The 16,402-nt window shown below is 40.8% G+C and overlaps 1 protein-coding gene across 1 annotated transcript; it reads right to left on the reverse strand.

Moving 5' to 3' along the window:
- Positions 1–9,552: 9,552 nt before the first annotated feature.
- Positions 9,553–11,003, reverse strand: LOC102077875 (uncharacterized). Its single transcript, XM_019354742.2, has 2 exons — positions 10,003–11,003; positions 9,553–9,909 (listed from the first exon to the last, which is right to left on the reverse strand). Exons 1-2 carry the CDS (start codon positions 10,708–10,710, stop codon positions 9,715–9,717), a joined length of 903 nt encoding a protein of 300 aa, XP_019210287.1. The 5' UTR covers positions 10,711–11,003; the 3' UTR covers positions 9,553–9,714.
- Positions 11,004–16,402: the final 5,399 nt, after the last annotated feature.

Below are 16,402 nucleotides of genomic sequence, written 5' to 3' on the forward strand. Positions count from 1 at the left end.
AAGAGTGAATCGCACCAGAGGTCATGTTTGTGTAGAAACCAAACATACACACACACACAGATGCCTTTTCGGCTCGGTTACATGACACAGAAAGGAGCGTGGGATGTTTAATGAACTTTATTCAAAGGTGTGAGACACACACTTAACATATGTATACAATCATGTGTCAGATTCTGTCCAGGAGCTGACGGATGGATGAGTCATAGTTTTACAGATAATGAAAACAGTGCTCGGCCATTTAAAACACATAAAGGCGATCGTCTAAACTTCATAAAAAGTTGACTCCTAAAGCCTTTCACAGCCGCACAAAAAAAAAGAGGAAAATGATAGAATTATCTGGTACAAGTCTGATGTTTGATCTTCATTTATTCTGTTTCATTTTTCTACAATTGACTTATTCGCAATCGTGCTTATGTTTGAATAGTTTTTGTACAGTAAAAATAAATGAATAAAATGTTCTTGGCGGGACAAGAAGCACGCGTTGGGAGCACGGTGACACTTTGCCACACACTTGTCAGATAAAGAAAATTCCGTAAAACACGATCAAACATTAAAACGAGTACTAAGAATTATTAGCAGAAGTCTGGGCTCCCAAAACTAAGACACAAGCAGGCCAGAAATGTCCCATGCTTGGGTTTCACGGAGGCCTGCGTGGAGAAGGGCCCTGACGTGTGCTGCTTATTTGCATCACTTTTCATACTGGATGAAACTTCAGCAGAACCACAGCACCCCACCCAGTGGTTTTTGATTTGGGCGACAGAATTGAGCGCGAGAGGGGCTGCTTTTGTGTGTGTGTATGGATAATAGCAAACACTGAAATAGATTTATTGCACGCATCAATGAATTTTGTATATTCAAACTCAGCTTTTCTTCGCTCAAAATAAATTTCTCCTCAAAATGCAACACTTGCACCTGCAAACTTTTGTTTACGTGCGCTCATTTTTTTTTTACATACGCTCAGAATAGTGGCACAAAAATAACGCCATTACCGATCGGTTGTCTGCTGTCCATTTGCGGTGAGTAAAGTCGCCCCCGTTTGCGAGGTGCGCTTTCGACAGAGAGGAGAGGGGCGGGGCGGCGGGGAATTTTCTGGCTGGCTTGAGGGGCATCTAATAACCAGCTCGCAAAATAAAACGAAATAAAAACAAACCAACAAACACAACAACAGAAGAGATTGTGATACAGACTTATAATTTGTACCCAGTGGCGGTTTTCGATATGGGGGACGTAGTCAGTTCCCCAGGGCGGCATTGTCGGCATGGGGGGAAAAAACCCCAAAGTTGCTTCCACCCATGCTGCCCCGACATCATGCCCAAGCATTTTTGTGATTGCAAAGGCATCGATCGGTTTGCTTTTCTGGCACACAGCCAGCTATAGTCTAAGCGACTTTATTCCCTGAGCCTAAAAAAGCACGAATCACTGAACCCTCACACAAGGCAGAGCACACAGCCTTGAGGAGAGGCTTTCTGGCTATCACTGGGACACCGCCAGGTTGGTGATAGTCTGAAAGCCTTCCAGGGCCTAATCATGAGTCAGAGAGAGAGCTGAGGCTGCTGTCTTGCTTCGTACTCTGAGGCGTGCAGAGGTGACTCAATAACTTGCTATTTTCTATTTATTTATTAATTAATTTTGGAAATGGACACACACACACACACACACACACACACACACTTTCCGACAGACAATGGCGCCGACTAAAAAATGAAACATCTCATAGTGTCTGGGAACATTTAAAAAAGGCCAAATAGGGAGAAACAAAACTTTATTTTGTGTAACTTTTCTGTATCTGGGTGTGGTTCGCTGAACACATGCACACATATTTCTGTTTTCTGTGCAAAGCTGCTGTTGAAACATCACTTCCATCTGTTGACTCAGAGCCTCCAAACAGTGTGCTTGTCTGTAAACGGCAGGTCCATCTGTCTGCATGACCAATCTCACTGATATTACAAAAGCAGTCTTATTCTTGGATTAAGAATCAGGAGCAGTGATTCATTTCTTCCAAAAATGTTCCACGTAATACACCAAAACACTTTTCTGCCACATGCTAGAATGGCTTGCCTATTTAAAAAAAATCAATTAGTTCTCACAGCAAATGACAGAAATGTAGAGTAGTCTCCATTGGGTGCACTCTGAGGAGGTTGCATTTGTTCGTAGCTGGAAAAAAATGTGCCGTTAAAACAGCGCTGTTATTTTTTCCGTTGACTAGTGATGTGCAATACCACTGATTTCTTTTCCGATCCGATACCAAGTAAAATTCAGAGTGGTGTCGATGATACTGATCCGATACCAATACTGTGTACAAAAACTTAATGTTTCATTGTACTCCACAGGGGCGATTTTAGCCCATTTTTGGGCTTGAGATGGAACATTTTAACAACAAAAGTATAGATCCCCCCCCCCCCCCCTCTCCCAAAATGGTTTGTTCCAGCTCGCGTCTCCCGCCGCAGCTGCCAGAGCGATAGTGGCTGAGACGCAGCGGAGCGGAGGTGGAATTGCGTGGCTTAAAACAGGACATATTAGCTGCATTTAACCTTCAGTTACACTTTATATAGTTATGTAGGAGTCAGGCCATGTTTCTTTTTAGCTGAAAAACATTACACCCAGGTAACCTGGTGTGTTGAAAACGTGTTTCCCGACTATGTTTGCTACCCTACAATCCGTCCTGCTCTGTAGTAAAATCAGCGATATTTGACCGTCCTGTTGCTCCCATTGAAATTTATATAGCCTACTTAAAATATAAAACTTAACATTGTCCATAGCCTGCTGTTGTTACCACTGTCCTGTTTGAAATGTAATGAGAGAAACTGGTTATTTTGTCATATTTGCATCAGTGGCGGAGCGGGGGGTGGCTTACTGGGGTTAAGCCCGGGTTGTTTTTTCAGAAGCCCGGGGTCTTTTGGAATGTAATTTTTTCATAGTTAGATGCCTGTCTGACAACTGTATAAAACAAAAACTGCACACAATATTCAGAGCACATAGTGCACACTGTGGGAATTTACGACTGTGCGTAAATCCCCCCTAATATTGGTATGATCCGAGCTCAGGCACTAAGCGGGGCGGGCAGCTGCTGCCTGCGAGTGCGCTGTTGGAGAAACGGAGCCAGGCAGACAGACAGAACTGAAGTTCGACCAAGTACCAAAGCAAATCATTCGTACTGTACAAATAATATAAATATGACGGTGTATCACGAAAGATTGATATCAAACTGATCACGTGACCCATATTACGTTACTTGCTCTTCAAGTGAATCAACAAATGGCGAAATGAAAAGCCGAACAACAACAATGCTGTTTCTTTAGAGAGTCTTAGCTTACATGTGTGTTTATTTCATATTTTCAGTTGTTACCCTCCACGGCTAAATAAATCTGTTTCAGTAATGTTCTGATATACAAGAATGGACATTAGGAGCTTCTTTCAAAGAAAAATCTCAGGTAGTATTTTATATATTATTATTTGTATGTTGTTCAGTATATTTCTATGCAAAACAAGAGGAATTTCAATACACAGCAGTATATTCACAGTTTAAACCAGATATTTACATACACTTTATGGAAAACACAAGAACATTTTTTTACTGTTAAACATCAATTTAGAGTAAACTTGTTTTGTTTTGGATAAATAAATATTGAAATATCTTTTGAATTAGTTAAATGACAGAATAAAGAGAGACAGAGCCGTCTATGTTTTATCACTTTCATCAAATTTAGGAGAACATATACACTAAGTTTATTGTTCATTAATAAGAAAACTCCAGACGATTCCATTCTGAGCTGAAGAAGCTTCTGATAGGTTAGTAGAGTCCATGTGAGTAAATTGGTGGCACACCTGTGGATGCATATAAGGCAAAACACAGAGCCTGTTTCTTTGACATGGGAAAATCAAGAGATGTCAACCAAAACACCAGGAACAGAATTGTGGAGCTCCATAAGTGTGGCTCAATTTTGAATACAATTTGGTGCCATTTGCAATTAAGAAATACAGATAGTTTCTCTCTTTACTCTTAAAGTTAACAAATGTGGTTTTTATATTTATCAATCTAAAAAGATAGCAGAGAGGGAGAGAGAGGAACAGAGAGAGAGAGAGGAGAATGAGGACAGAACAGAGATGGAACAAGAGCAGGTGAGACACACATGTTAGTCAAATGGTTGTTTAACAAAAGTATCACCGTATCATAGGTACTCATGTATCTCGTACCTAGTGTTTCTTTTTAGGTTTGTTATTTTTCAAGTTATATATTTATTAAGTTATGCAGGCTTGTTTGCACAACAAGGCTAAATAATTATATAAACTTTTCTGAATCCAAATAGTGGACTTTGGTAAAATTAAAAAAATAAGTGTAGTGCAGGTCTATGATGATTTTTAGTGCGACTATCATCTAGTTCTGATTCTGTTTCTGTCTTGGTTGAATTGGGGTTTAGTCCCTGTGTTTTGATACTGCCCCGACTTTGTTCTGCCTTGCTGCTTAATCAAAACACTAGTTTAAGGTGTCCTGCATATGTGATATATATTTTTCCCTATATGAAGTCATTCTTTTTTGAACAAAACTCAAAACAGAGCCAATTAATCTTTCAGGGTTGAAAAAAAAAAATCCCACAACCTACCCTACCCACAATACTACCCTTTAGGGCTAAGCCCCGGGTGTTTCAAATGTCTGGCTCCGCCTCTGATTTGCATGTGCCGATATTGAAACCAAGGCACTAACTAGCTAACTGACTGGATGCCCATTAACCTTATAACTCCTGTTGTGTGTGTGTGTGTGTACAGAGAGACAGCCAGGTTCATATGAGGAAGTTTTTTTCAAAAAAAGGAGCCATATCCAGGTAAAAGTGTAAGATCAATAAAGGATAATGTTGGATCAGTGTTTCAATATTCAATATTTATATCCTTTATTAGATGTACATGTGGTTTGGTTATTTGCCTTTTGGTTGAAAGTACACTGAGAGAGGATTTTTTTATTTGTCACGGTCCTGGGACTGGGCGACCCAGGACCCCTGAGTAGTCATGGACTTGTTAAATTGTGTGTATGTTTGGTGTTGCTGTCTCTCTTCTCCCTGTTTGTGGATTTGTGTATGTGTTTCTGCGGGCGCCTTCAGGCCTGGTGGGTGTGGTCCTGCTGGCGGACTGGCCACACCCGAAGCCACGCATCTGCTGCTGATCAGGTCTCGTCGGGGGAGCTACTTAAGAGAGCCTTGGAGCTCCCACCGACGCAGGATCATTGCGTGAGACTCCACGTTAGTCATCCAGTTTAGGTTTAGTCTTTGAGTGCATGCCTGCTATAGTTAAGTGTCCTGACAGCTGCCGCTATTGTTTCCTGCAGGAGGAGCGTGGGAAGCCTGAAGAGCAGCGAGCACCGGGAGTGTAGACACACGGGAGCAGAGAGCACAAGGAGGACACACACGGGAGTCTGGGGAAAGCACGGGGATTTATTGTTGTTTAGTTCCATACACTGTAAATAAACGCACTGTTTACACACAGAGCACCGCGCATGGGTCCTCCTTTCCCCATATCCCCACGGTCTGCCATGCCGAACCGTGACATTATTAGTGATCTTAATAGTATTTTTTTTTTAATCTAATTGAATACAATCTATTTGTGTATGATTGTCAGTCCAAAGAGGGAGAGAGGAAAGAGGAGAACATGAGGAGAAAGTACAAGGTCAGGACCAGAACCAGGTAAGAAAACAGGCAGGGAATACTAACAGGCAAAACAGAAACTGTTAAACTGGCAAAGAAAAAAACAACTACTTTTACTCGTACAATCTGGAAGTTGTGTTCTCCCTATATGCAAGCTGCTGTACAGAATCTGCAAAACAAACTGGGTTGTCAGCCCTGGCACTGCATTACCACATTGAACTTCAGTCAGAGGAAGTCATGGTTGCCAAAAACTTTTTGAAGCTCAAGAGTGAGGCTGGTGCCATTCCAGATATGTTAACATTGTACAATCTTCTGGATAATCAGATCTTCCCCACACTGAAAACTGTTATTCAGGTTGCCCTACCAAACCCAGTTAGCAGCTGTAGGTGTGAAAGGTCTTTTAGTGTCTTGCATCAGCTCCATACCTGGCTGAGAAGGACCATGGGTCAAAGCAGACTCCAGCACCTGGCTGTGATGTCAGTTGAGAAAGAGATGCTTGAGAGACTTGACCACCAAAATGTGATAGACAGATTTACCAACTCAAGGTGAGGCGACATAGGTTAAAAGAAAAGAAAAAATCTGCAGAGCCATAGTAGTGTCTGCAGTAAAGAGCTTTTCATACATTGTATACATTGTACCATAGGCCAAGGTGTCTCAATTTTTCCAATTTTTTTCATAATATTTTGTACATTTCAAGGACTCTTCTATTTTTGGAGTGTATTTTTTATGTATCTGTATTGTATTATACATACACATTAAAAGTGAATCTCTGTCCAAAAATGCACTCAGTTTACTTTTTACTCACTATGAGCATCATTCATTATTCTCCCGCAGTAATTAAGGTTAGGATATGCATTTTTTTTTATTCCAATCCATTCTTCTTTAGCAGCATTTAAATAACCTTTATCTGATTTGATGGTTTTGTTACAGACTTTTCAAAAAAGTGTTTTGCTTTTCTTTCACAAATGTGGGGATTAAATTGTGTTAAAATGTACAAAACAGTGATGTCATGTTTTGTGACGAGGACCCAGCCACAGAGAGACTTGATGAATTTAAGAATCATATGATTTAATAAAGAAATTTGCAGACTTGCACAGAGATGGTAAAATTATGATGACTGATAACAGAGACAACAGCCGATGAGGACAGGGAGGAACAGGGGTTTAAATGCACCAAGGAGACAGTCAGAGGGAACTCAGGACAACTGGAGACATTTAAGGATGCAGGAACTGACAGAGACAGGGAAGAAGTCTCATCGTGACGAGTAAAGTTTACCTTGCCTGGATGGGCAGCTCTCTGGGTGCTCAGCACCCCCAAAGCTCTGATCCTGGAATCGCCCCTGTGTTGTGCTTTGCAGTGTTTTGTGCTGTTTCACTTTAAATTTGTTTAACAGGAAAAAGCAGAAAATTTAAATAGTTAAAAGTTGAACTGTGAATAGTTGTTTTTTGCATTATATGATTTGTTTATTACATTTTATGTGGAGTGAATAAATAAAAGTATATTTACTGTGGCCCCTAGAGACAAAGCACGTACAAACTCCAAAACACGTAAAAACTCAGAAGCATGTACAAAAGACAACAGAAGTGCTCCAGGATGCTCGGCGCAGTGTTGAGCTTTTGTTACCTAGTGGCTACACAAGCCAGGAAGTACCAACGACCGGATTTGGTGTGTGGTAGTAGCAGGTAAATGTACATTTTTAAAAAAATGATTTGAATATATATGAGTGCTTGTGTATAAATACACAAACAATACACATATGCTTTCAATTGTGTAATTTAAGTGATCTAGGTAGCTCTGTTTTGGAAGTTCAGTTAACACTAGAAATGTGTTTTAGAGTTTGTACGTGCTTTGTCTCTAGGGGCCACCGCATATATTTATATATAAAAATATATAAATAAAACCACTTTTTTTTACATTAGTAATTCCTTTTGTGCATAATTTTATATTATTGTTAATAATAAATTAATTAAAGCAACAAAACAACCTGAAGAGCCGGTTCGGAGCCAAAAGAGCCGGCTCTTTTTAGTGAGCCGAGCCGAAAGATCCGGTTCTCTAAAAAGATCCGGAAATCCCATCACTAGAGTGCGCATGCCAGGGGCTGCGACACATTTATACAGCCGTACTTCGCACATGACTATGAAAGGCGGAAGAGGAAGTAGTTACTTGCAATTTAGAGATCTGGATGATAGTTTCTTACCACTGTGTTCCTGTTAATGATAAACTGCAAATTTACCCCAAAGTACTAAAGTATCGATATTTTAATATGAGAATCGATTCCAGAACATAAATTACTGGAAACAGAAGAATTGATATTTCCGTTGACTGATGAGGATAACATGCAAAACAAAAACATTTTATAAAAAAAAAAAAAAAACACAACGGTGGGGAGGGAAACAAAGAGAAAGTGATTTCTTTTTCCCACTATAACCGTGTTTACAGGCCGTTCCCGTGTTTATCTCTCTCACACACTCGACCAAACAACAAATACAAAATGAAACAAAAAATAAGTTAAAAATCAAAATGTCTCTTCCAGCAAACAGTAAAAAACCTCAAACATAATGTTAAGTCTTTTGTGCGATTTGGCGCATCTGAAACAAAAAAACTTAATAATCCAACAATTAGCTATATTAATACTGAAATAAACAAGAAATAAAGGCAAAATATTCACTCCAAACAAAACTTTCTTCTAAATGCACAAATCAGTCCGTGCAGGATTACATTGCTCCAGCGATCAAAATGTCGCATGCACGAATACATCGCATATCGTCATTTTCTGGACTGAAGAATGTCGGTTGGAAATTTTTTACATATCGCCGAACCTTTTAGACTGGTTACATGAAATCATCCCAGTATGTGGGCTAAATGTCTGTCTCCATGGAGTCTCAGACCTAAGTCGATGAAGCAGAGACCCTCATATTCTTTGAATGCACTTCAACAGGTGTATAAAATCGAGCAGCCAGTCATGCAGTCTGCCTTTACAAACCTTTGTGAAAAACGGGTCAGCTCGCTGAATTAAAGTGTAGTGTGATAATAGGATGCCACCATTTGAATAAGCCAGCTTGTTAAAATTCTTTCCTTCCTACACATTCCATGATTATTGTGAAGTGGAAGTGTTTAGGCACAAAGTGGCAGACCAGTGTTGAGGCGCATAAGTGTAAAAGTTACCATCAGAAAAACCTCGGTCCTTTTCTTTCTTTCATTGTCTTTAACAAACAAACTGGTGTCATAAAATCCCATCTCACTAAAGGTGAGTATATCCAACTATAAACTAATGAAGAAAAAATGTCTGTACAATCCAGCGCTCTCCAACCACACATTTCTCCAACATCAACTAAATGTGTTTGTCAAATCTCATCAGGCTTGTCCCACAGGGGCTACTTTATTCATATAAAATAGAAAAGGATACCCTATACTGTCATTATATTGTCATTGTACATGTATATGTTACTCAGGTTTATTCAGACCATGGCTCAGACTGGTGAGGTGAGTGGGTGTGGGGGCATTTATCGTTCCTGGCAGTCTGCATATAGTGGGGCAGAAAAGTAATTTGTGTATAGAATCCAGGAGTTGTAAAAGAGACAAAAAGAGAAGAGGACTGACGTTCTTGTTCCTGAAGGTGGTTCTTTGTGTCTCTGATGATGTGTTTGTGGTCATGCTGCAGAATCAGGCCAAGGTCTCTCTGTTAACTGCAGAGCATCAGACCTTATCTGTGATCCTCCCAATGGTTTCTCTCTGTGTGCCCCAGGGTGATGGAGAGCTCTCATTAAAGCTGCAGAGCAGTGAGAATGTCCAGCTTCAGGACTTCATGGAGGACTTTGGCTTCTTGGGAGTGCTGCTGCTGCTGATGTCATTGTTCTCTTCTCTCTCTTTCTCTGACTGTTTGTTTGTTAAATCCATTTTTCAACATTTCCATCTTTTTGTTTTGCAGGCTACTTTATTTATTTGTTCCTTTGCTATTTAAAAAAATAATATTGCCAGATTTCTGGAGAAGAGGCAAAGGGACACTGGAAGACATGAAAACATGACACAAACATGATCAAACGTTCAAATCTTAGATATTTATTAGCAGAGAAGTTAAGATTTATATCTTATCAAATGAACTACAGGAAAAGGAAGTGAAGCTAAAACAAGCAGTGAGATACAAAAAACCCTTAAAAAAATATAGAGAAAGAGTATCACAGCAGAGGTCGTGCTTGTGTAGAAGCAGGGTTATGACGGCTGTGATGATGATGGGAGTGACACAAGCTGCCGTGTGTGTCTCTGCTTCACGCGTGGGCTGCAGAGAGACAAACATGAAATAATGTGAGACCCACTGCGCTGAGTCAGCAGCTGTGATGTGCTTCAGTGTTTAGCAGTAAGGTGTACTTACAGGAGCAGAGGTGCTGCTGATGATGGTGCTCCTCTCACTGACAGTCACTCTCATAGCTGCAGGGCTGCCCCTCTCTCTCCACTCCCCCCTCTGTCTGCTGCCTTTATTAACACAGCAGAAGAAGTCACCTCGGTCCTCCAGCTGGACTCGCTCCACCGTCAGTGACAGGTCTCCCAGTACAAACCAGTCAGACCTCATAGACGCTCTGCCCTCAAATCCAGTGCCGTGTCTGACCTCCCCGGAGGAGAGGCTCTGGTTCAGCACCAGCTCTCCGTCTCTTTCCCACACAAGAGATTCCACGGCGTCCCCCTCAGTGTGGAAATAACACGGCAGCGTGAGCGTGTCTCCTTCAGGCACAGAGAGGTTGTTGTTGGAGATGATGAGGACCTCCAGCTGGATGGTGGTGACAAGCTGCCCGGCGAAGGTGAACTCGTAGTTGTAGTTCACACAGGTTAGCCACAAGCTGAGCATGGATCTTTGCTCCACCCGCTCTCTGTAGCTCTCTCCCAGCTTCTCCCAGGCGTTTACCAGCTGGGCCACAGTCCGAGGACTGTCATCCCTCAGCCGGTAGATCAGACTGAATTCCTGCGCGTCACACTTCACATCAGCTTTTAACTCTACAGACTCTCCCAGAATCGCCAGTTTTCCACAGCAGCCATCTAAAAGCACACAGAGAGCAAAAAAGACGGAGACTGCACCACCCGACATCGTAGCTCAGGAAGGATGATCTCAGTGCTGAGAGCAAGTTGAGGTTGGAAACTTCTCTATTGGTGATGAAGTCTCTGCGTGCTGCTTTCTGAGCTCTGACTCTGCGTTTTAAAGGCTGGTGGAGAGGCTGTCAGAATTTCCTGGTTAGAAATTCTCAACGACTTTCTTCTTTCCCTCTACAAGCCTAATAAAACAAACACTTGCTAGATTGTGTGACAAGCCTGACAGGCATTCTGGTATTTCAGAGCCTACTAACTTGGGCTTTGAGGAAATGGCTGAATAGACACACACACACACACACACACACACACACACACACACACACACACACACACAAACACACACATTTCTCACCGTCATTATTTTCCCCCTCTCACACACAAGCTGACATCTTGGTATCTAATCTGGCATCTTGGAGTAGGATAGTTAACAGAGAAAGGACCCTAAGCACAGTTTGTGTAATGAACCATGGGCAGACACACCCAGAGATAACGTGCCAGCTGCAGAAGAACAGCAGAAAGGGAGTGAAAGCAGACAAGGATGACACAACTGGTGTTGATGTGATTTTCAAAACCGTTTCAAGAACATTTGTTGCTAGGCTATGTTGTTCTATTACCAGCCCGATGATCATAGTTTTATTCAAACAGTATTAAACGCTTTTTTCCTTAAATAATCATTCAGATTCAAACTTTTTTAAAAGTTCCACTCCAGAGTAACCACAGACTACAATGTACAAGAGCTAATTGTCTGATAAATGGCATCATGGGGATTGTAGGCTATTTATCAGAAAAAGCACAAAGCTGGCGGTGCATTAAGAGCAAAATAGTGAAGACGATTATAAGGGCTCATGACTGACAGGGACCCTAGAAAACAGTAGAAAAGGAATTAGTTTTCATTAACTTAAAATAATAAGTTAAAAAATAATATCTGCTTCACAAACAAAGTGTTTGTTTGCTAGCATCAGATTTTTTTTTAAAGGAGTGAAATCTAGTCCTCCTCCGACCCTGGATACCCCCTTTTCATTTCCTGTTTTAGTTTGGTCCAGATACACGCGCTCTTAGCCAGCTGATGGCTCCATGAAAAGTAAAGTCAGGGTTTCAAAGCAGAGAAGCGACAGCAGTGGAAATTAAACTTATAGTTCGAGTATTAGTGAGCTTAACCCTTTAAGACCTACCATAGAACCAAGTCCGCCAGAGCTTATATTATATTTTTACATGTTGTAGTGCCATTTTTGGGAGCATTTCAAGTTGATATACATCAATACAACCATTATAGCCCAAATTTTAATAATATGTATGCATTAAGTGCATAGTAATTACATAAATTGCAAAAAAGTGCAATAAACTACAAAAAATTTGAAAATCGTTTTTGTGTTTTTTAACATATATTTCTAGTTAGAGAAATTTAAGAGGCTTATCCCTCAAAACTGTAAATACAAAAAAGTTGCACAAACTAGTTTCCCACCACAGGAAATTTATTTTAAGTGTCTTCATAGTTTTATTTCTGAAATACACCAATTTACATATACTGCAGGAAAAACGAAAATAAATATTATAATGCAAATTTGCAAAAAAGCAGCATATGCATCAAAATAAAGTAAACTTGTGTGCCCTCTTTGAATTTCCTGTTCCTCAGACACCAGCAAAGCTAATCAATCAGGGCAACAATCACAAATACAGCTGCCGTTACTTTCAGCTACATTTTACTGTGTATTTGTGCTGTTGATAAATAAACAGAATAAAACTCTAATTGAAGCTCCAGAATAAATCTAAACTCAAATGACAGCGGGAAGTGATCAGCTGAGCAGGAGCTGCTCCCTCATTAGCTACCAGCTCCAAAGTTGATGCTTTCTGTCTTGCAACCATAACCATTAGTTATGTATGGATACCTGCCATCATTTATCTTCCCTGCATATCTACTGTTTATGTTGGAGGGAAACAATGATGGAGTTTCTAGTTGTTCAAACACAGAGTGCTGTTAGTGTTGGTATATAATGTGAAATTGGTCCACTTACATTTAATGAGCAATTGCTTAGATCATCCGTGTCCAGCGATGTGCAGTTGGCATTTTGAAGGACTGCACCGGAGCACGTCTGCGGTGGGAGAAAAACACCCCTCTGCAGGAGCTCTCACATTTATGGGACTACTATATGCTGCCAGATTTATACTTAGCAACCATGCTTGTTTTTCCCCTTCAGGAACCACAGGGACAGATTGTGTAATGGAAACAAACTGTGTTAAGCTCTAAGCTGGTCCATAAAAGATGTCAGTTAAACAGAATTCTCATATAAATACTTAACAAAATATCATAACTCAACAAACTGTCCCCAAATGAGAGACAGCTCAACCTATATCATAGCTAAATAAAGCATTTTAAACATCACAGCCGAAAACCACAGAGACAATAACCATCCATGACACAAGAAGAAACCCCAGGACAGGCAACAAACTGCCTGTGTGCCTGACACAAACTACATGGATGGGAAAATTCACTGCTTTCCAAATGATTTCACTGATTGCTGGGATGTGCACTGTCTGCCCAATCTTTTAAACAATGTCCTGGGAGGAGGTGTGGCCTATTTTGAAAACCTGTACAAGAGCAGTATTTCCCTCACTCATTGTTTGGCTCTGTCTCAAATAAAGAGTGACTCATCGTAGGACATTTTAGGATTTAGTGACGTCAGACACATCTCTGCGTACATGAATTGGCTTTCAGTACAAGGTGACACGTGAAAGTTTGACTAACATGTTTAAGTCACGGTTGTTTGTTGTGAAACTAACAAGTCTAACTTTAAGCTGAGCTAAAATTCATTATTGATATGAAGCTATTTATTCAATCATTCACAGCATTGCTTAAAGTAAAAAACATTCATGGGAGGTTTTGATGGCAGAGGGGCATGCTGGGAAATATTTTTCTTCTTTTACCCTTTGATTTGTCGAAGTCATAGCCACCAACCTGTTGTCTGGCTTTGTCTCCTCCCCCTGTTTGTTTCTTAAATCAGTTTTTCCAAATTTCCATTTGACTATTTCTTTTGTTTTGTTTTTGCAGGCTACTTTATTTGTTTGTTTCACTTGCTTTTTAAAAATAATATTGCCAGATTTCTGGAGAAGGGGCAAAGGGACACTCAGGAAGACATGAAAACATGACACAAACATTCAAATCTCAGATGTTTATTAGCAGAAAAGCTGAGATTTATGTCTTATAAAACTCACAGCATCACAGCAGAGGTCGTGTTTGTGTAGAAAACACACACACACACACACACACACACAGGCTTCAGTTATCCGATGAACGTCCCACTGTCAGGGCTCCTCTCAGTGAAAGGTGTCGTCTCCACATCACTGGCAGTTCTTCCATCAGAGCCTTCAGGTGTGGATCCAGATCTGCGGGACTTCCTCCTCCAAACAAACCACACAGCAGCAGCAGCAGCAGCGAGCAGCAGGGTTATGACGGCTGTGATGATGATGGGAGTGACACAAGCTGTCGTGTGTGTCTCTGCTTCACGTGTGGGCTGCAGAGAGACAAACATGAAATAATGTGAGACCCACTGCGCTGACTCAGCAGCTGTGATGTGCTTCAGTGTTTAGCAGTAAGGTGTACTCACAGGTGTTATGGCCCGTCTAGGCGCGGCCAGACCACAACATAAAGGGTGATCCATCCCCGTCCAACCCCAAGCAGCACGTCACACACTTAATATTTTGTGACAGTGATTTATTTACAATGAGTGCAGTTAAACAAAGGGAGGGAGCATATCATAACTTCAGGGTGAACCCAAGGCCAAAACAACAAACAAAAGATAGCCTATCTCAGGAATAAACACAACTTACCTACTCAAAAGAACTAAACCAAACGACAATCACTTTCCTCCCTGCCTAACAGAAACAGGAGAAAACTGATCAAACAAAAAGGCGGTCCACCCCTACATGCTCTTACATTCAACAAACATAGTGACACGGTGAACGGTCTGCCGGCTGGGTTGGGCGGAGGATGAATGACATGGCAGTCCCTGGCGGTCTCTTCTTATCCGCTGCCTCCAGGTCCTCAGCCAATCGGTGCGAGCCATCCACCCTGGATGCACCAATCACGGAGGAGCACCTGCACACTCAAATTTACATATGTTAATTACGACAACAGTCGTAACACAGGAGCAGAGGTGCTGCTGGTGTTGGTGCTCCTTTCATTGACCGTCACTCTCACAGCTTCAGTGCGTGGTGTGAGCTCTCTCTCGTCTTAGGAGAGGCATGTCCCTCTGGTCTCATGTTACAGTCTGAGAGGCGGAACATGAGTTTGAAACTTAGGTTATTTGGTTGTGTGTGGGTAATAAAGGAACTGTTTAACCACTTCCAGAGGCCTGTTGTAAAAATTAGGACTACACCTGATATCTTTTCAGGCCCTTTCTACTTTGTTTTTTTCATTGTTTGCTCTTTTTGGGTGCTGTCATTTCCACACCCCTGATTTCACAGAGACCATAATCAAGTGTTATTATGTCAGCGGGCTTTGAGGAAATAATTATTGGCAATGCAAAGCTGGCCCATTTCTTGTCTCATAAAGCTCTTCAACTATGGTAACAGGGTTTGCAACGAAAGGATTTATAAATAAAAAATAAAATAAAACATGACAAAAAAAAGCATATCACAGCAGAGGTCATGTTTGTAAAGAAACCACACACACACACACACACACACACACACACACACACACACACACACACACGAGTATGGGAGGTTTTCTACTGCTGGTCAAGTAGAAAACTACTGCGTCTATAAAAATCAGCTCTGACTGATTTTGATAAGATCAGGGAGGGGCAGAGAGACTGTCCAACACACTATTACTGAACAAGACTCACAACTAAGTAATGAATGGCAAATGTTCACAGGACACTCACTGTTTACTTGACTGTGAGCCAACTACTTGACTCATAAGTAAAGATATCAAAGTTTCTTCATTTAATTTTTAAAACAAATATATATATTTTTATTAATCATCATCATCACCCAATAATAATGATACTACTACTACTACTACTAATAATAATAATTATTATTATTAGTAGTAGTAGTAGTAGTACTGATAGTAGTAGTAGTAGTAGGCAGTGGCGTAATTTTAATATAGTTTTTATTTAACCTTTATTTAACCAGGAAGATCCCATTGACATTAAAAACCTATTTTCAAGGGAGACCTGGCCAAAATAGGCAGCAGCAAGTGTCTCACACTCAATTAAACACAGGCAGCAACAACACACATGCAAAAATAAATGAAAAAAAAAACATAAAATAAAATAAAATTCAATAATTCTCTCTTTGCATGGTGGTATGACACCAGTTTGACTGAACTGTTTTGTTGCTCCAGTCTCTTCATCTTCTGGTTCTCTCCTCAGTTTTCAGTCCAAAAGGAAAACAATCCCAGATGTTAATATTTTAAGGACTGTGATCCATGTCCAGTGAGAGGACTCTGATGGCTGCAGAGGGCAAGAAAATGGAAATCAGACATGTTAGTAAGTGGAAGTTTCAGTTTCAGTCATGAATTCATTTGAACAGAAAACCAAAAATGGCACAGTTCAAAGCTCAAGGTATGATGAGATGTATCTAGGTGACCTGACTATTGACCCCGAATTGCATTTCCAGAACATGTTTTAACTGTAGATCTGCCTGTGTTAGAGAGACAAGCCTAAAAGGCTGCTAATAAGAGGAGA

This window comes from Oreochromis niloticus, linkage group LG3, assembly GCF_001858045.2.
Source record: "Oreochromis niloticus isolate F11D_XX linkage group LG3, O_niloticus_UMD_NMBU, whole genome shotgun sequence".
Classification (NCBI taxonomy): domain Eukaryota; kingdom Metazoa; phylum Chordata; class Actinopteri; order Cichliformes; family Cichlidae; genus Oreochromis; species Oreochromis niloticus.